Genomic DNA, 20,370 nt, shown 5'->3' on the forward strand with positions numbered 1-20,370 from the left:
GACACAGGAAACCAGGCGCCATGGAGTAAGAGCAACGGGAAGCTCCGCTTTGTGGCATCCAAGCAGTTGGTGCCTCCTCCCCACCCTCCAACAGTTTAGCCACACTACACCAAGGGCAGATGTGAGCCCGCTGTCCCAGCACAGAGTTCTTGACCTGAGTGGGCCATCCTAGCTTTGACATGCAAGTCCGGCTGGTAGTCATCTCCCAGGGTTCATAGCCTCTTACCCTGCTGGCAGTGAACGTCAGGGGGCCCAAGAGGCAGAGGGGCTGCCAGGGCTGCCAGGGCCCTGGCCTCTCAGGCGATGGAGGCAATCTGGCTATGTTTCTGCTCTCTGCAGAGGAGAGTCCTGGGGCAGGGCCAGTGGCTGCCCTGGCTGTGGGGGTAACAGCAGAACAGGGTGGACATCAGCAAGGCCAGGGCCATAATGATGGCCAGCACCCACCGGATGACGCCTGGGTAGATGAAGGGCAGGATGAGGATGATGAGCAGGACCAGCAGGAGCAGGTGCACTGCCAGGCGTCGGGCTGCCACGCGGTTGGCACTTGCCGCGTCTTGCTCGTCTTCCCCTGCCAAGCTGGGGTGATGCCCTGCCTCTGGAGTTGTGGCACCTGCCAGCCCCTGGGGACAGAGCCGCACTTCCAGGAATGGCTGGGCCAACCGCCCCACCACCGTCTCCTGGTCACGCAGGCTGCAGATGAGACCTCCAGGGACAGTGGTGGGCTTTCGACACAGTGGGCAGGTGACCACCCAGCTGTCGTCCTGCACGCACAGCAGGAGCTTCAGGCAGACGGCACAGAAGGTGTGCTGGCAGCTCAGCACCTTGGGGCACCGGGCGCAGCTGTAGGGCTCCCGACACACCAGGCACTCCAGGTCGCCTTCTGTGGAGCCACGGTGACATCCGGTGGACCCCGAAGTCACGGTGGCGGTGGCAGTAGCTTCTGCGGAGATGGGTGGAGGCTGTTGCTGGGCCTCCGTGAAGGACATTGTGGGCACAGAGCCGGTGGCAAATGCCTGCTGGGCACCTGGGCATGGACGGTCAGCCAGCGCCTCCCCGACTTGGGTGGATCCTGACCCCGTGCCGGATGCCTCTAGCCTCCCCGGCCTGTGACAGCAGCTGTGTCCCTTTTCTCCCAGGACTGCCCGGCTTGTTTCCGGCTGTTCAGTGTCTCCTCTGTTATTATTATTTCTTTACTCGAAAGAGGGTTAATCAGTAACTAGTGGGCCTGCAGACTTTGAATTGCCTGATAGGAAGGCCAAAAGGGGCAGGGCCTAATGAATCAGGACTTTCCTGTTGGGGCCAGGTGGCTGGTGAGTGCTTACATGACCGTGTGGCTGGTAAGCTTTGGGGTGCATCAGCAACCCCCTTCAAACCCTCTCTCAACCCTTTAAAATACAGATGCCTAAGCCTCCGATGCAGAGATGAAGATTTGGCAGGTCGGGATGGGCACCTAAAAGTCCACACCGTGAGCCAATGTCTGATGTGGGTAGCTGGGGAACCCCACTTTGAGAAACGCTGCCGAGAATCGCTGGGGACAGAGCCGCACTTCCAGGCATGGCTGGGCCAACCCGCCCCACCACCGTCTCCTGGTCATGCAGGCTGCAGATGAGACCTCCAGGGACTGGGCTGCCACGGACCTTTTGGGTGTCAGGGTCAGTGGGAAGAAGTTTGTGCTCTGAGCACATTGGCGATCCGTTGGCCTTGTTAAAAGAAAGAAAGAAGTGGTAGGAAAAGAAAAACAAACCAGGCCCCGCCCCCAGGTGCTCACACTCAGTTCCCTTTGGGCCCTTAGAGTCACAACAACTGTTATCAACGGTTATTGATTCCTGAGCATCTCATTGGTGCTTTCCAGGCACAAGCACCTAATAATAGGTGTCATTAGTCTTGTGCGTGGCCTTCAGGCCTACACCCAACTGTCACAAGCGCACCTGCCCTTTATTTGAGCCTGCTCCGGGCCAACCCTGTGCCCTGGGTCCTCTGTGCGCTCGGATCCTGACCCCATAAGGAAGGCTTGGAAGCAGGGGCAGGGTGTGGTCAGGGTAGGCCTGCTGGACGTCTGCCAAGGGGCCTTCCACAGGGGCAGGACCTACCAGCGTCCAAGGTATGGTCCCCAGTCTCATGGAACCAACCCCATCGATTCGTGCAGGTGCAATTGGCCTCCGGGCAGCTGACTCAAGCTGGCAGGCCTCACGTGGGCTGGCAGATAGAAGCAGCATGCGATTAGGAAAATGTGACTCCTTTTCCTTGCCCTGGACGCCAGCAGGGTGGGGTGGCACACCCTCTCCCTCAGCATGCAGGCCGCACTGAATCCAGAAAGATGTGCTGAGTGGTCCCTTGCTGCTCATGTCACCTAGCACTGGTCACATGGTGTCCACCGCTTCTGATTCAGCCCTTCCCTTCACCCCAAGGGGCCCGCACTGCAGCGCTGTGTGCCAGAGCCCAGGCGGGCGAGGGCTCCTCTTGCTCCTCCTCCCCGTCTGGGCCTTCTGTCTCTGAAATCCCACCCTCCATCATCCCATCCCGCTTCTCCTCAGCCTTCAGCTCCACAATCAGTTACTCCTCTCTAACATTTTCCCCCACCGGAAGGGGGTCTTGGATGTAGCCCTGGGCATCTGTGCCCAGCATTCATTTTCCACTTTGGTGGCAACAGTGGACCTTTTCACCTCAGGCAATCACCGCTCCCCACCACCCTCCAGTTGTGGCTCCACTAGGGCCAGTGCCCTCCTCCACCTCTGCAGGGGCTGATGTGATGGGATGCAGGCCAGCCAATCAGCGGAGTCCCTCCTGCTGGCTGCAGCCATTGGTTCAGGCACAGACAAGTGAGCTAAGCCCAGCCAATGAGATTCAATTCTGGGACTTCTGTTGGAACTTTGGGGGAAGTTTGCTTTTCTGCGGGGTTTCCAAGCTTGAGGGTGGAACCCGAGAGCTGCCGGGAGCGCTGTGTGCACAGACTCAGTCCAAGATTAAGGTCAGGGCCAAAGAAAGATGAGAGAAAGAGTCAGACAAAGGCCAATGACATTATTTGAACAGCTGGAACCAGCCATGTCCAGAGCCAGCTAGCTACCTTTGGATTTTTCAATTGTGTTAACTCAAAATCGACTCCAATGTTAATTCATGTGTGTGTGTGTGTGTGTGTGTGTGTGTGTGTGTGTGTGTGTGTGATGTGTGCTGGGGACTGAACCCAGGGCCTTGCACCTAACAGACAAGTGTCCTGCCCTTAGAGCTAGACTCTTAGCCCCAATTTTTATGTTTAAGTCAGTTCAAATTGGATTTCTGTTCTTTAGGAATGAAAGACTTTGAGCAACACAACGGTACCTGAAGAAAAGAAAACTTTACTTGCCCTCAGACAGGGTCAAGTATTGACAGGACAATCAGACTTTGTGCACAGCCAAGAGTGACCTGAGACCTACTGTGCCACAAGAGACCATATTATTCCCCTGCCTTAACTTGCATTATATAATGTTCTTTTAGTTTTCTAGACCCTCAGAAGGGTTGGGGATGGGGGCCACATTGATTGATAATGAAAAATTGGAAAGCAGGTAAACAATAGCTAGATGTCAGCTTGGCTAGTATCCCCCCCCCCTTCTAGCTCAACAGGAAGCCACATCACCAAAAGGTAGATGGAGGAGGTGGAGATCAAACCAAGGGAAGTCATCTGGGGTTAGCATCTGAAGAGCACCTTCCGAGGTTAACCTCCATCAAGTAAACATATTGGTTGCTACGCCCCAAATATCACAGAAATATACAAGGTAGAACTTGAAAGTCCTTTTTACCACTACTGCTGTGAAATGATCTGTTAACAGCATGTTCCTTCATGTTCTCCTCCTACCATCCTGGCTTGGGAACAACTTTGTTTTTAAAGGCGCCTTGCCTAATTATCATCCATACCAACTTTATTGTTGGAAATCTGGCTCCCCGTCACTTTACTAACCACATGATCTTGGGCCAGAATTTCAACTGCAAGGAAGCTCAATTTTTTTAATTCAATAAAAGGCAGATAATAACACTTCAAGGAAATCATGGAAGATTATCTAACCTCCCTTAACCCCACTAATACCTGCTCAGTAACTGACCTGAGTGTAATCGATCTTTCCCAGGAATGTGATAAGAAGCTTTGGTGATGGCTTAGCCAGAGCTTCTTAAAGATAAGTGATGTGGGCGGGCTCTGGGCATACCTAAAGCAGATCCATCCCAGGGAAAGGACAAAATGACTCTTGGAGACTGAAACGGTCACATGCACCCAGATTTCACATTCTACTCTGTTACATTTGTGCTTGCTGTGATACTTGAGACCTGAAACATGTGCATCCTTCCACATCTCCAAACAGAACATATTTGTTTATTTTAATTGCTGTACAAATATGAACTCATTTTGTTTTCAGTGAAACTATTTTTTTCCCCCTTTGAAATGCAGTTTCTTCCATCCTGAGTCTTCTCACAGCCTGAAGTGGGGTGGAATTTCACACCTAGCTGCAAGTGTAGAAGTTAAGAGGGGTGGATCTCCTCAGAAGTCACAGGCGCAGGTAACCGCAGACCCTCTCCCTGCCCGAGACATTTCTGATCTGGGCTTCAGTCTTGCGTTGAATTCATTGGCGAAGAGTCAGACAGCAGCAGTGTCATGAGATTAAAGTGGCTGACCCATTCCCTGCCTCTGGGTCTGCCCTTGCCCTATGCTCCGTTGGCTGCAGAGAGTTGGTGCTCTGCCAAACTCCCATTGCCTGCCAGCTCCTCGCTCCTCTGTACCGGGAGCTCATGTTGCTAACTGAAAAGCCTCTGTGCTCCTCCAAAGTCAACCACAGTTGAAAATCCTCCTTAACTTTGTCGAATCCCAATTTTGTCTTTAATTTATTTGCCTGTGGAGCCCCTCCCTGCTTTTAATGGTGGTGCTGGAGGTTGAACCCAGGGCCTTGCACAGGCTAAGCATGTGCTCTGTGACTGAGCTACACCCCCCAGCCCTTGAACCTTTTCCTTTACAACACTCAGGGACACTGTGTGTATCGCTGGGGTTCTGAGAGACATGGTTGGGGAAATGCTATTGAGAGAGCTAAGCCATTAAGAAGTTGCATTTGATTCTTCTTTCTAATGGCTCTCATTGAGTGGTATTCTGTAGTTGTTCTGGTATTCTTCAAAGGATACTAAAAAAAAATAGGGTTTTAAAACCTGTTATTACGTTTCAATTCAGAGATGTGGCCAGGAACACTATACATGACAGTACTCAGCATCACCTGTGTAGCGATAGTTTTCTGTAGGGTCTGAGAGTAGGAAAAAGCTTTTTGCTTCCTTGGATGGCAGATTATGTCTGTCCGCACGCCTCAGATATTCTGGATTATATAATTGACTATTTTCCATCTTCGCTTTGGCCAACAGGAAGCTCAACCATAGCAACTGTGAAACACCACATTTGGTATGTGCCACTGCATTCCACCCCCCCTCCCCTTAGTCCATGCCTCCAATTCTAGTTTGTGGTTTACCTGGAACTGACATCCAACATTTGACTTTTTATTTATATTTCAGTTGTATAAACTCGTTTTAAATAATTCCAATTGTGGAAAGAGGAAAGGAAGAAGAAAGAAAAGTAGCGGTGGAGTTGGCCCACACAGGGCAGAAGGCAGAGGTGATGGGGAGAGTGTGGGCGTGTCCTGTGGCTTTTTCAAGATTAAATCCTGGGCTTCCGCCTCCTTCCACTCAAGCTGTCCTGGATACGGAAACTTGCAGATGACATGTGCCCATCTGGGGACATTTCTCCCCCTTCTCTCTGTCACCACCTTCCAGGGAGCATGGGTCTGGACCATGTGAATATGACCCTCCCCATCATCGCCTATGACCCATGCAGCTCTTCTCCAGGGTGATCAGCTTGAGGTCAGGAGGCTGCCAAACCGGCTTCTCTTTGCTCCCCAGATGTCCAGCCCTGGCCTTTACGGAGCCCCTTGGAAGGAAAACATTGGACTAGAAATAATTGAAGTTCTTGAGCACCTGGGCTTTGATTGGAGGGTAGGAGGCTGTCTTTGAGTTGACCACTAGGTTGATTGAATGGATAACATGGAAACTACCCAATAGGACTTGGAACTCCTCAGTCGTGATGCATTTTCTATATAATTTGGGGTCAATTAGGGGTTCTTTGGACCAGGGCCTCACCTGCCTGTCCATGTCCAGGTCTTCTACCCCTACCACCTGGGTTGAAGTGGGGGGCCATGGTTGGTTTCCCAGAACCAGACCAGGGTTCAAGTCTTAGCTGTGCATCTTTGGGCAATCATTTTAACCCCTCTGGTTTTCAATTTCCTTATTTATCCAATGGAGGTCAAAATAGCATTTGTGTCAGGAATTTGGGGGTCCTAAAAGTTGAAAAATTCAACTCAAGCTGGCCTAACCCACAAAGAAAGGGCAGTTCTTGGCTCATGTGACTGAGAAGTCCAGAGATGTTCTGCTTTTAGTGTGTTTTGACTGTGTGGTTCTGCCAAGGGCTTATGTTAAGTGTGTGTTTTCAGGGATTGGTCATTTGCTCCTTCCAACACACCTAAGAAGTAAATATCATTGTGGGTGAGAAAACTGGGTCACCGAGGAATTATGTTGAATTATATGGCTAGCAAACGTCGTCTGGGAGCCAATCCAGGGAGCCTGGCTGCTGGGTGGCTCTCTAACCACCACGCACAGTGCCTCGTCTGTGTTCCCTCCTGACCCCAGTTTCTTCATCTATCAGAAGGGGCAACATTTTCTTCTTTAGGTATTGTTCACAGTTCTTATGGTAGAACTGCATGCATGTGGCTGGAGGTCATGTGTGGAAAGCCAGGGGTCATTTTCAAGGAAGCCTTGAATGGGGGCTGGGCCTCATTGGGAAGGCAGGTCTTCCGCCCTGGCTCCCTAGGGTGAAGAGGGGGCCATTGGTCGGTGTGACCCTGCCTCCCAGAAGCAGTTCCCCACCAGGGGTCAGCCTGAACACACCTCTCAGATAGAGATCCTCCTTTGGCCACTAGGTATAAGAGTGACCCTGGGTCCTCCCAGCCCCCCAGCCCTGGTCCTTTACCAGATGTTCCCAACACTCCCATCTCAGTGTCACCCTCTGCCCTAGTGCTCAGGACTCACCTCCTTGGACCTATTTTCCTGGTCATTGGCAATAACCTCAAAGATCCCAGACTTCCAGGTCCCTCCTCACGTTTGGCTGGCAGATCTCCAAGTGGCTCTATTATGTCCCAGTCTGTCCCTCTCCCTCTTCCCTCCCTGACTACCTTCAGCTTACACTGTGCCCTCTGGCCGTCACAGTGGATCATCACCAAAATTCTCCAATTTCACCTCATTCCATCACCCCCACCATCACTGTCTTCTGGCTCATTCTCAGTCTTGGTGGTCTGGGCCCCCAGCTCACGGCAGGCTCCCTCCCTGTCTCCAGCCTTAATTCGTCATGATGTCACGCACGGGTGATCTTTCCAAGCTCCACCTCTCCGCTCCTTGGCTACCCCTCCTCCAATGACCCTGACCTTCACTCAACCCCAGTCCTTAGCTCCCATCATCCTATTTTGTTTGTAACATAGGCCATAATATCAGTTGCATGCATCCAGCTCTCTACCTACTGATCTGATCTTTGTAGTTCATTCTCTTCTGGATCATTTCCAGTATCTTGAAACATCTATTAGTTTTTTTTTTTTTTCATTTCTCTTTTGCACCAAATAATATTCCCCTGTGTGGATTTATCAGCTCATTTATCCATTGACTTACTGAGGCACATTTTGGTTGCTTCTAAGTTTAGATCACTATGAATAAAGCTGCAAAAACACCTGTGTGCAGGGTTTTCTGTGGACATAGTTTTCAGCTCCTTTGGGTAAATACCAAGGAGCATGACTGCTGAATCGTGCTTCATTTTGTAAGAAGCCACCAAGATGTCTTCCACAGCGGCTGTGCCATCTTGCATTCCTGCCGGCTACGGGTGGGAGTTCCCGTTGCTCCACATCCTCACCAACACTTGCTATTGTCAATGCTCCAGATAGGAAAGGTTTGCAGCAGTACCTCATTGTTGCTTTAATTTGCATTCACTTGATGACGTGGGATGTGAGTATCTTTTTATATGCTTATTTTCCACATATATATCTTCTTTGGTGAGTTCGCATGTCTTTGGCCCAGTTTTAGGTCAGGTGGTTTTATTTTGTTCAGTTGTAAGGGTTCTTTGTGCAGTTGGAAGAACAGTCCTTTACCAGATGTGTCCTTTGTAAGTTTTTTTTTCTCCCAGCCTATGACTCACTTCTCATTCTCTTGACAGGTGTCTTTCACAGAGCAGAGATTTAATATTTTAATGAAGTCCAGTTTATCAGTTATTTCTTTTATGGATTGTGCCTTGGGTGTTTTGTCTGAAAAGCCCTGGCCACCCCGAGGTCACGGAGGTGTTCTACTGGGTTACCTTCTAGGGGTTTGATAGTTTGTGTGCCCATTTGGGTCTGTGATCCACTCTGAGTTTGTTTTGGGGAAGGGTGTAAGGTGAGTGTCTCCATTCCTAACAGCTTCTTCTTTTCACTCGATGGCCTCTCCATCCTTCAGGTTTCTCAGGTGACCCACCTTGGCGTTGTCCTTGACTCTGGGTTTCACACTCCTTCACTCCTGTGGTCAGAATCTTCCTGGCTCCATCTTCCAAGTCTATCTTGACTCTAACCACTTCTGTTAGAGTGTTAACCACTCCTGTTGCCGCCCTTGGCACCCGAATGATGGGCCATAGCACCCTGGAGGTCCTCGGCCCCCACCCTTGTCCCCCACACAGTAATCAAAGGCAGCCATCCTTTACAGATGGAAGTCATCGCATGTCACATCTGGACTCAAAACCCTGCGGTGACTCCGAGCCCAGGTCCTCGGGGTGTCCTGTGAGACCCTGCTGAGCCTGGCCTGTTTTCTCTGCACTCATGTCCTGCTGTCCTCTCCCTCCTTCCCGAACCTTCCCAGGCTGGCTCCCAGGTTCCAACGCAAGGTCTTTCTTCTAGCTCCTCCTCTGCCTGGAACACACCTTCCCCACTCACCCAACTTCCTCACATCTATCTTTGTTTCAGTGTCACCTACTCAGTGATGCCTACCCTGGCACCCTGTTCAATACAACTACCTTTCTCCGCCACCTGTCCTCCCTACCCCATTTCACCCCCTCCCCGTCCCCCCTCCCACACAGTTCTGGCCTTCAGCATACTGTATGCTTTGTGTATTTAAGATGCTTATTGCTGTTTCTCTAGTCTTCCCACCACTTGGGAACTCAGCACATTCCAAACCAGACTCTCGTTCTTCTTCCGTCCTCATGAAAACTCCACCTACCTGCAGCCCACCCAGAGCAGAGGCATCTTGGATTCACTCATAGATCTTCAATGCCTAGCCAGAGCTGGGAGCCTCCTAGGCACTTAGTAAACATTGGATGATGGACAAAGTGTCTGTAGGAGGCTGTGTGTGTCTCCATGGTAGCCCATGTTTTCCTTGGGTTATTGAATGACCATCAGCCTCCTTGTTCTTTTAGACAAGGAAAAATGCTAAAGTACAAGGAAGTAGAGAAGATAGAAGCTGTTAGTCTGCTGGCGGCTGCAGCAAGGTACCACAAACTGGGTTTCTTAAGCTGTGGTCATTGGTTTTCTCACGGGAAACTTAAGTTCAGGTGCTTCTCAGGTTGGTTGCTGGTGAGGCCTGTCTTCCTAGCTTGCAGACGGCCAATGGGACTCCACATAATTGATGGGTGCCCAGAGCCACCTTCTCTCTGGGACCTCCTTGGCCTTTCCTCTGTGTGCCTGGAGACAGAGGGCTCTGGTTTCTTTTTCTCTTCTTAAGAGGACACCCGTCTTACAGGATTATGGGTCCACCCATCTGATTTTATTTAACCTTAATTACTTCCTTGAAGGCTGTGTGTCCAGATAGTCTTATCAGGGCTCTGGGGATTAAATACCTATGGATTTGCAGGTGGGCCACAATTCCCTCATAGGAGATGTTTATCTTTCACTTTCTTGGCTGGGTTGGGTGTGGTGGCTCAGCTTCTACTCCCAGCAACTCAGGAGGCTGGGGCAGGAGGATTACACGTTCAAGGCCAGCTTGGGAAATTTAGAGAAGCCCTGCCTCAAAATAAAAATAAAAGAGCTGGGGATGTCGCTCAGTGGCAGAGCACCCCTGAGTACAATCCTTAGTACCTCATGACCCTGTCACACACAAAAGATGCAGCTGGTGATTGGGGCTGTATGGCACTCCACTGTGTCAGGGATCTAGGCCTCTAGCTTGTTTACCATGAGTGGCCACTGTTCCCAAGTTCTCTTCACACTCCAAGATGGCTGTTGAGGCCCATGTTCCAGCCTGCAGAAAGGAAGGGAAAATGGACAAACACCAACCCCACTTTCAAGGACACTCTCAGAACTGCACTCATCAGTCATATACAAGCCCTGGCCCAAGCTTAATCACAGGACTGCGCTTAGCTGCAAAGGAGGGAGGGAAACGTAGTCTTCATCTAGGATGCCCAGGGCCCCGTTGAAATCTGGGGGTACCATGACTATCACTTACACATAGCCGTTGCTGGCAGTAAACTGAGAAATTACTTAAACTGAGACTGTTATGATAACTAGTCTGTCCCTGGCACGTGGCTCATTCACTTACCCAAGGAGTAGATTTTGAGGACAGTCTGTGAAACAGCCATTCAGATGGGTATTGAGGACTCAGTGGTGAACAGGACAGACACAGCCCCCACTCTGAGAGATAAACAAGCCATCAGCAACAGCACCAGCAGCAACAAAAGAAGTGTCTGTGAGGGATGAGGACAGTAAAGATAATGACAACGGGGTCAAGAGAGAATGGGTGACTGTTTAGATTGGGTGTCTGGGAATTAACAGGGAGGTTGAGATCTGGATGATGGGAAAGTGTTCAGTGAATGACAGCTGATGTTTTTAGCTATTAGAAAGGGAAAGAAACCAAATAGCTGGGAGTCAGATGGCTTGGGAGTGAGTGTTCTTGACTTTGCTCTCCTAGGTTGAGCGTCCTTAAACAGCCCATGTAACAGCTCCGATTCTTAGTTTTCTTATCTAAAAAAGAAAGCTGTTCTTGGTTTCCTTATTTTCCTTGAATAATTTAGTCCTAAAACAATTAGGTGGGGAAAAGATGTCTTCACGGGCAGGGAGTGGGGTGCCAAGACACTGTCACCTGGAGTCCGGCCTGGAGGGCATTCACACCCAGGCAGCCTGGCACACAGGGCCCAGAAGGGCAGAGGAGTCTGTCTGACTGACATGTGAGGTCAGAGCCCAAGCAGGGTGGGGAGGATGTCCATGTGGGGGTGACCCAGAGCATGGTGTCACAGTGCAGGCAGGGTGAGGGGGACACTCCTACATGGGTATCCAAGCCTGAGTGGGGTGGGTGGGAGATGTGTCCAGGGCTGAGGGGGTGGCATATATGGAAGATTTGATGGGACTCGATCAAATGAATTAATTATTAAAAATTACCAGGTCAAGAAGTCAGTACAAATGTCAGTGTAAGGACCTGTGAAAATTTTATCCTCTAGGAAAGCAGGAAGAATTTTAGAGGGGGGGAAAAATCCAGAACCAACTTTTCAAACTCTGGAAATTAACCAAAGGCTTGCATCAATATGGGGAGCACTTATTCAAGAAAAATGGCTGAATCTGAGCGAGAAGAGTGACTTCTGTCACCCTCTCTCCAGCTCTGTGGCATCCAGGATAACGGACAGCCCACAGTCACAGTGAAAACCAGCCACCAGACAGCCACTGGGGGGACACAATGGGGTTGGCGCTCCTTCCAAGTGTCATTCTCCAGCTTGTCCTTACTTGCCTTGCCTGGTGGTTCCCTGGGAGAGCCTGCTTTCGGCTGTTTTTGTTCATCCCGACTTGGAGCTGATCCAGCGTGAAAAGCCTTTTGCTGAAAGTGTTTGTGAGAAGCACAGGGCATCATCTACCTCTGAGGTTGCCCGTGATCGTGGGTAACAGTTGATGCACCCTCTGGGCTCACCAAAAAGCTTCCAAGGAAAACCTGGAGAATGTGACAGTCACAGCTTCTGAAGAACTCTTGAGATAAGCCTGGGAATCTAGGAAACCACATGGATGTGGAGGACCATGGGAATGCCCAGGGCTGTGTGTGTGTGCGGGGGTGGGGGTGGGAAGTGTGACCTCTGTCTGGCTTTAAGTCTCTGCACAAACAGGAAGAGAAGACGAAGGTGAGCTGTCAGCTGTTTGGTTGAAAGTCAAAAGCACACGTCAGAGCTCTTGGGCAAAGACTGGGAAACTTGTAAGTTCCTGTCATTTAAGCGAATCCTTGTGCAATTGCTGGTTGACCACTAAGAAACCCAGGAAAGACTTGAGAGACTCCACTGAGGTTCAAGAATCTAAACTTTACACAGTTGGTTCATGACAGTCCTGAAGTAAATAATAACAGCAACAAGAGTAAACAGCAAACCCTGTGGAGGGAGAAGAGCTCTGAGATCCAGAGGATACATATGATGTTACTAAAAATGTCCAGTTGTCAACAAAATTTATGGGCCATACAAAAAAAAACAAATCAAACCAAACCAAAATCAGGAAACAAAAAACCCCAAGACCTGTACTCAGGAAAAAAGTCATCAATATATTTCTTTCCTGGGGAAAAACTGCAGATGTTGGATTTAATAGAGACTTTAAATAAGATATTTAAAATCTATTCAAAGAACTAAAGGAAAGTAGAAGAATGATGTCTCACTGTGCAGAAAATATTAAATAAAGATAGAAATTATCAATAAAGGAAACAAATTAATATCATGGAGTTGAAAATTAAAACAAGTGAAAAATTCATGAGCAATAATTTGCCAGGCATGGTGGCAGATGCCTGTCATCCCAGCTACTTGGAATGCTAAGGCAGGAGGATCGCAAGTTCAAGTCCAGGCCGGGCAACAGAGTGAGACCCTGTGTCAAAATAAAAAATTAAAAGGGCTGTGGATGTAGCTCAGGGAGAGAGCACCCCTGGATAGAATCCCCAGTACCAAAATAAATAAACCAACCAACAAATAAATAAAATAAAAGAAGTAAATGAAAAATAAAATCAGAGAATTCCTCACTGGCAGAACTACCCCACCAAGATATTAAAGGGAATTCCTAAGACTTGTATGAGAACACACAAGATATAGACAGCAGGAGAGTAACTTGAATCCTCTCGAAGAAAAAAAGAAATAAAGAACACCAGTAAAGGTAGGTATATAAAGGAAAATAATTTTTGGTCAACAATTGTATAAAAACAATTATAAATAAGTATTGATGGGCACACGTGTATACATCTATGCTGTGTAGGGCAATAGCATCGAAAGGAGAGAAAAGACAATTGAGCTACATAGAAGAGAATTTTTGTATATTATTGAAATTTTGTATTAATCTAACCTAGATGTTCATACATTAAGAAGTTAATTATAAGCTCTAGGGAAGTCACTATGAAAATAGCTAGAAATATATTTAATTATAAAAGGGACAAAGGAATTAAAATAGCAGACTAGAAAGCGTTTATTCAACACTAAAGAAGGTAGAAAGATGAAAAAAGAGACATATAGAAAACAGCAAAATAGCAGATGTAAATTCAACATCATCGTTATTATTATTTTATTATATAATTATATATATATTTATATATATATATATAATTTTATTATATATAATTGATTAAATACTCCAATGAAAAAGCAGATACTGGAAGACTAAACTTAAAAATATGATACCATTGAATTTTGTCTACAAGAAACATAATTTCTATTCAAGGGCAGAAACAGAAGGAAAAGTAAAAGTGTTGAGATTGGAGGTTTGACTGTGAACTCTTGGCTTTTGATATATGTAGATAGAGGTATATGGAATAAACTTACTAGGGTGAATATTCCTTATCTCTGTCCCCTGTGGTCTAGGAGTAGTGACTTCCCCAGGGCCACAAGCAAAACTATCCAACCCAGACCATGGGTTTCTGAATACCATTCTCCACCTTGGATTCTACTAAGGGGTTCAGAGAACCAGGACATCTTGCAAACCTGGCTGATTCCAAGACGGGAGTGGAGACAATACTCGATGAATTTGAAGCAGGTGTCAGAAAGCAAAGGAACAGCATCAATAATGATGCTTGGTCCACGTAAGAAGATGTAATGAGAAGAATCCCACATCCCTTCTATGGTGTATAGAATCACGAGGAAGTGTTAATCAAAGCCAAATTGAGAGGCATTCTGTAAATAAATATCCCTCAAGGACACCACAAGTCACTCCAGTCCCTTATAAAGAATAGAGCAGTGTTTGCATAGAACCTGTGCATATCTTCCTGTGCATAGAACTAGCTCCATAAAGCACCCCCAGATCCCTCCTAATGCCTGATACAGTGTAAATGCTTTGGAAACAGTTGTTGCACTGCATTGGTTAGGGAATAACAAGGAAGAGTGTACATGTTCAAAACAGACACAATTCTTTTTTTTTTTCCTAAATATTTCAATCCACAAATTCAGCAGAACCCACAGAGGCAGAGGGCCAACTGTGTTTGCACCACAGAAATTGGCAGATGTCGGGCTGGGGTTGTGGCTCAGCAGTAGAGCACTCGCCTGGCACGCGTGAGGCACTGGGTTTGATCCTCAGCACCACATAAAAATAAAATAAAGGTATAAAGAAGAAACTGACAGATGTCACAACCCAGAACCCAGCCCTGACTGTTAAATGTTTACCAGCACATGGGTCTTTGTATCATCTTTCCGACATTTTTGTAAATTTGTGATTGTTTCAAAAGTTATTAGATAAAAAGAGAGAGATTCTTTTGAGTAAGGCTACCAATAAATGCATCACATGCATTTGCACAAGTGTTTTACAGTTAACAGGACCAGTTCTCTTTACTTTCACTTCATGTTCTTGATAATCCTGTGACATGGAAATTATAATACCTATTACAGAAACAAGTAAATTGAGATCTAAGTAAGTTATGATCTTAAATGTGAGGACAGTGATTCTTTTATTCATTTTTCTCCTCTTGAAGACTGATATTCTCCTCAGCATATATAGTTGCTCAATAAATAATGACTGAATATCTCAAGTGAAAAATTCAAACTCATGCCTAATCTCACATATCTGCTTTTCTTTTCTTTTCTGGCACTAGGGATTGACCCCGGGGGTGTTTTACCAATGATCTATGTTCCCAGCACTGTTTTTTTTTTTTTCAGATGGGGGTCTTACTGAGTTGCCAGGGCTGGCCTCAAAATTGTATCCTCCTGCCTCAGCCTCCTGGGTAGTTTGAGTTACAGGTGTGCACCACCGTACCTGGTGCATATTCCTTTTTTTAAGTAAACTTTTAGTTTTATTTATTTATTCTGTAGTGCTGGGGATCGAATTTAGGCCCTTGAACTTGCTAGGCAAGCGCTCTACCACTGAGCCACATCCCAGCCCTTAAAATAACTTCTAAATGTTAATTTTAATTATTACACAAGAACTACATGAATACTTATTTGTCCCAAAATTTAGTACAGTATGGGCAAAACAACCTCTCCATGCCCCTCACCAGACTATGCATTTGTGTTTCCCTTGGAGCCACACTGGGCAGCAAGTATGAATGAGGCCGGCTCTGGCAAATCCAGGGAATTAGGGTTTCCCCTGGGAATGAGCGCTGTCCACCTTCTCCCTCTCTTCAGTGTAACGTGGAAAAGAAATGAGATTCATAGGGGACACGGGTTTTCTTGGACTCCCATAAACAATTAAATAGAAAACACCCATACAGATAAAATGTGAAAGTTAAAGAATATAAAGATGGCTCTGTGGCTCCAGGTTGGCGTTTATGTAAGGGATGTTCACTGAACTCCCTAGCGCTCAGGTGTAAGAAAACTCCTTCTCTTAATCAGCTAATGGGCCCCACCATACTATCTCTGAAGGATCCCTCAGATCCTTCTTAGATCCTTGATTTTTTTCTTCCCTTCACTGGGTGAGGGGGCTCACACCCGTAGTCCCATCAGCTTGGGAGGCTGAGGCAGGAGGATCGCAAATTGGAGGCCAGCCTTAGAAATTTAGCAAGGCCTTAAGCAACTTAGTGAGACCCTGTCTCAAAATAAAATATAAAAATGGGCTGGGGAGGATGGTTCAGTGGTTAAGCACCTCTGGGCTCAATCCCTGGTAACAAAAAAAGTATAAAGTCACCTCAATAGCTGCTGAGCCCCGCTCCTCTCCAGAGGCCTCAGTGAGACCACTTTAAAAGTCCTGGTCCGGAGCCCTGGTCCTGCGTCACAGAACATATCACGGGTGTTGTTGGGTTTTCCCTTGCTGCTGACCTTGTGCTCTTAAATAAACAGCCAAGCAAGACAAGGCAGGAGAGACAGAACGTTCTCCACGTTAGAGCAAGTGCAGGGGTGAGGAGGGGTGAGGGCAGGCGGCTCTCAGAACACCATCCTGTTGTTAACTTACTGCGGGGCCAGTCTTTACCCGACAAGGTCAATATCACCCATTCGCCTTCAAGAAATTCATTTGCTTCCTTGGAAGACCGGGCCAGCACCTGGGGAGACCTTGATCTGGTTGGTGTTGGAACCAGGTCAGAGCGAGTGGCCAGGAGCGCCAGCCTGCTGACAGAGGCACTATCTGCTTGATTAAAAACCAAATGAAGGACTGGGAAAGTGGCTCAGTGGCAGAGCGCTTGTCTGGCCTGTGCGATGCATTGGGTTCGATCCTTGGCACCACATATAAATAAATAAAAAAGAAAGGTACATCAACAACTAAGAAATATTTTTAAAAATGGACTTCTTTTTTTAAAAATTATTTTTTAGTTGTAGCTGGACACCATACCTTTCTTTTATTTATTTTTATGCGGTGCTGAGGATCGAACCCAGGGCCTCGCACATGCTAGGCAAGCGCTCTACCACTGAGCCACGACCCCAGTCCCCAAATGGACTTCTTACTAAAAATAAGAACATAGAACTAATGTAAAATGGAACTCTGTTTTAAAAATAAGTTAGAGCTCAATCCAAACTCACCTTAAAGCATACTTTGCTTAAGAAGCGTGCACTAATACTACTTGGGTATTCGTGATCATTTACTGAGATATGGATTTGTATTTTTATTTGGTGGGGTCTCCCCTCCCTCAGGAAGGGAGCCAGAAGCAGGAGTTTCCAGGACTCCTTAATCCAGAGGTTCCTTTACCCCTGCCTAGGACTTGGCGACCAGAGTGGGATTGTGTGAATGGGGACAGGACTCCAAGGGTTGGAGGGATGGAGTGAGCTATAGGGTAGGAGAGAGGAGGGATCTGGGCAAGCTTCCCAGAGAACAGGAAACACAGGACAGAGATTTTGTGGGATCCAGAAAAGCAGAACCTGCCGAAGCTCCTCAGACTGAGCTGAGGGAGCTGTGACCCCAGGCACGGAGACCCCTGGCCTGGGCAAAGACCCCCTGTGCTCTGAGGCAACAAAGATGTCATCTTCAAGTTCAGTGTGGGCTGGTGGTCCAGCCCCGACTCTTCTAGAGGGCACAAGCTCTGAGGACTTCTTCCTAGAGAATGGAGCGCCTCTCCAAAACATGACCGAGATGGAATGTTCCAGTAGCCGGGCAGCTGGGGCCCATTAGCTGATTAAGAGAAGGAGTTTTCTTACACCTGAGCGCCAGGGAGTTCAGTGCTCACCCCTTACATAAACGCCAACCTGGAGCCACAGAACCATCTTTATATTCTTTAACTTTCACATTTTATCTGTATGGGTGTTTTCTATTTAATTCTTTATGGGTGTCCAATAAAACCCGTGTCCCCTATGAATTTCATTTCTTTCCCACATTAGACTCTGATGGTGAGGAAGGCAGATGGTGTTTCATTTACTGAAGGTCAGAGAGAAACCTGATCCACGAATGGGTCTTTCATGGCTCTTTGCTGGGTCCTGGGAGGTCCTGGTTGGCTATCGTGCCGTCCCACTTGACCTCAGGATTGGTGACCAGCACTTTGGCTTTAGGATTTACCAAAGTTTTCTTGTTTAACCCTCATTTTTGTGATCTGCCTTGCCCTGAGCATAGGAGGACACCCCATGTCTGTCCCTCATCATTATTCGGTGTCTGGCGGTGATTCCGGTCAGTCGTTGCCTTCTTAATGTGGGGACACTTCTGTTTCTTTGTTTCAACTTGTTCAGATGGACAGATGGACAGACGACCTCTTGCATGTGTGTCCGAGGTGTGCCAGACATTCTCCTGAGGCTCCTCATTTACTCTAACGGGGGAAGTATCACTGCGTGATTTTGAGATGTGGAACCTGAGGTTCAGGAAGGTTAAGGGATGTCCTAGGAAGGTCACTCAAGGTCACCCAGCCAGGAACTGGTGGAACAGGGGTTCATATCTTCCTTCTCTGAGTCTCTGCTCAGAGCCTGACTCCATTTGGTGGCCTTCACCATTCCCAGGTTCTTCATCGTTATGCTCTGGACCTGGAATGTCCCCATGTGTCCGGGGCTCAGTCCCAAGTCCATCAGTGCTCAGGAGTGGGGCTTCTGAGAAGTGGTTGGGTCATGAGGGAGCTAATCTCTTTGGAGATTAATCCATCAATGGAGTCATAACTGGTGGTATTATTGGGAGGTGGGGGAAACTGTAGAAGGCAAGATCTAGTTGAAGGTCATGGGTCCTTGAGGGAGTTCCCTTAGGGACAATATCTTGTCCCTGGTTCCTTTTTCCTTCTCTTTTTCCACTTCCTGGCTGCCATGAAACGAGCAGCTTTCCTTGGCCACAGGTTTCTGCCATGAAGTTTCTGCCTCGCCTCAGGCCTGAAAGATGTAGGGGTCAGCTGACCAGGCCAAAGTAAACCATGAGCCCAAATAAACCTTTCCTCCTCTAAGTTCTTTTCCTCAGGTGTTTTGTCACAGTAACGGAAAGCTGACTAGCAGACCCTCTGTTCCAAAAACAGAAAGCAAGGTCAATGTGAAAAGAAGACTATGCTATATTCTCTGAATCCCAAGATGCTTGTTGCTGCTCTACAGTTACCCCAGGAACTCAGGGTTGACCACTGTCTTCAACACACTATTACAGAGCAGCCCTAGTATGGGCAGCCATGTCCCAAAGTGAATCGCACAGAACAATTACTGCCCACATGGGGTGTTTTTGCAAACATTAGAGCCCTTTGGAGAAGCCTGGAAAGTGGGTGGTGAGTCTTGTTTAAAAGGATTCCCCGCCACCTTGCTCCACACACGAGCATGCATCTGAATTGCTGAGGGATGTGTGGGACACATAGATGTATCTGACCATGGAATCTCCTCTTCCCTTTATGGATGGAGTATCCTCTAGAGCAAAATGGAAGCTGAATAGTTTCCAGACTCAGCTGGGTCTTCATTTCAGCTTGTCACAGTGTAGTCCCCAGCCAAGGAGAAAACTGGGCTCGTGTGCCACCCTGGCAGGAAGAGTCCCTTTCTTCCCAGGTGGAGATGCTGGAGTTGATGGGCTGCATGGGAAGCTGCAGCTTCAGGATGCTTCTAGTAGAAGGGGAGGCTGTGCCTCGAGAAAGTGACTTGTCCTGGTCACTAGACCCTAGACTTCTTGATGCCCAGCACCGAGGTCCCGAAATTTTGCATAAGTTTATCTGGTTTAGTTTTTAAGAGCTGGATATACAGACCTTATCTACTCCTCATTTAAGGAAAGTTTTGATTTTAAGTAACCAGCCTAAATTTGGCCACTTACAGACTGTATGAATTTGGACAGGGATAGATCCAGGCTTTGAAGTTTAGGTAATCAGGGGGAGGGTTAAGAAAAAGAATATAAAACTACATATATAAAATTGGACATAGGGTATTAGAAAGGCCTGATAGAAAACATACTCTGAAGTTCAATCAGTGAACCTAGTCGATGCCTGTCTAATATCCTTTTTTAAAAAAAAATATTTATTTACTTGAAGATGAAAACACAGTATCTTTATTTATTTTTGCAGGGCGCTGAGGATCGAACCCAGTGCCTCACACAAGTAAGGCAAGCGTTTTACCACTGAGCCCCAGCCCCAGCCCCTCTTCACTTAATATTTAACTGAACCCTAATTTTCTTTTGGTGGTAATATTTCCAGCTTAAAAAGTAATAAACGGTCTGCTCTTGCAGTTAGGCATGGCCACATGACCTAGTTCTCGCCAAAGAGATGTTGGTGGCCGTCTATTCTCTGCAACTTATAGAAAGACAAGTGTTTCCCTGATTAAAAGACGCACTCCTTTGCCTTTGGTCTTTCCTTTTTTTCTTGAAATGAATACAGGTTCTAAGAGGTGTGATAGCCATCTTGCCACCAAGAGGATAAAAGCCTTACGTTAATATAACTGGTCAGAAAGGTAGAAGGCACACGGGGTACCATGAAGCTGCCATACCTTCACTAGATACATACAGAAAACATACCCATACTTCACTAGATGGTCCACCTCCACGGTTCTTGTTATGTGAAGAAAATAAACTCCTTTGTTCCAGACCCTATAATCTGGTTTCTGAT

The 20,370-nt window shown here is 47.4% G+C and overlaps 1 protein-coding gene across 1 annotated transcript; it reads right to left on the reverse strand.

The window, feature by feature from the left end:
* Window positions 1-296: 296 nt before the first annotated feature.
* Rnf186 (ring finger protein 186) lies at window positions 297-986 on the reverse strand. Its single transcript, XM_026400766.2, has one exon. It carries the CDS (start codon window positions 984-986, stop codon window positions 297-299), a length of 690 nt encoding a protein of 229 aa, XP_026256551.2.
* Between the last annotated feature and the right edge of the window lie 19,384 nt (window positions 987-20,370).

Source organism: Urocitellus parryii, chromosome 11 (genome assembly GCF_045843805.1).
Source record: "Urocitellus parryii isolate mUroPar1 chromosome 11, mUroPar1.hap1, whole genome shotgun sequence".
Lineage (NCBI taxonomy): Eukaryota > Metazoa > Chordata > Mammalia > Rodentia > Sciuridae > Urocitellus > Urocitellus parryii.

What these genes read in the sequence shown, in the direction of transcription:
- Rnf186 (XM_026400766.2), bottom strand. Translation starts at nt 986, where the DNA reads ATGTCCTTCACGGAGGCCCAGCAACAGCCTCCACCCATCTCCGCAGAA.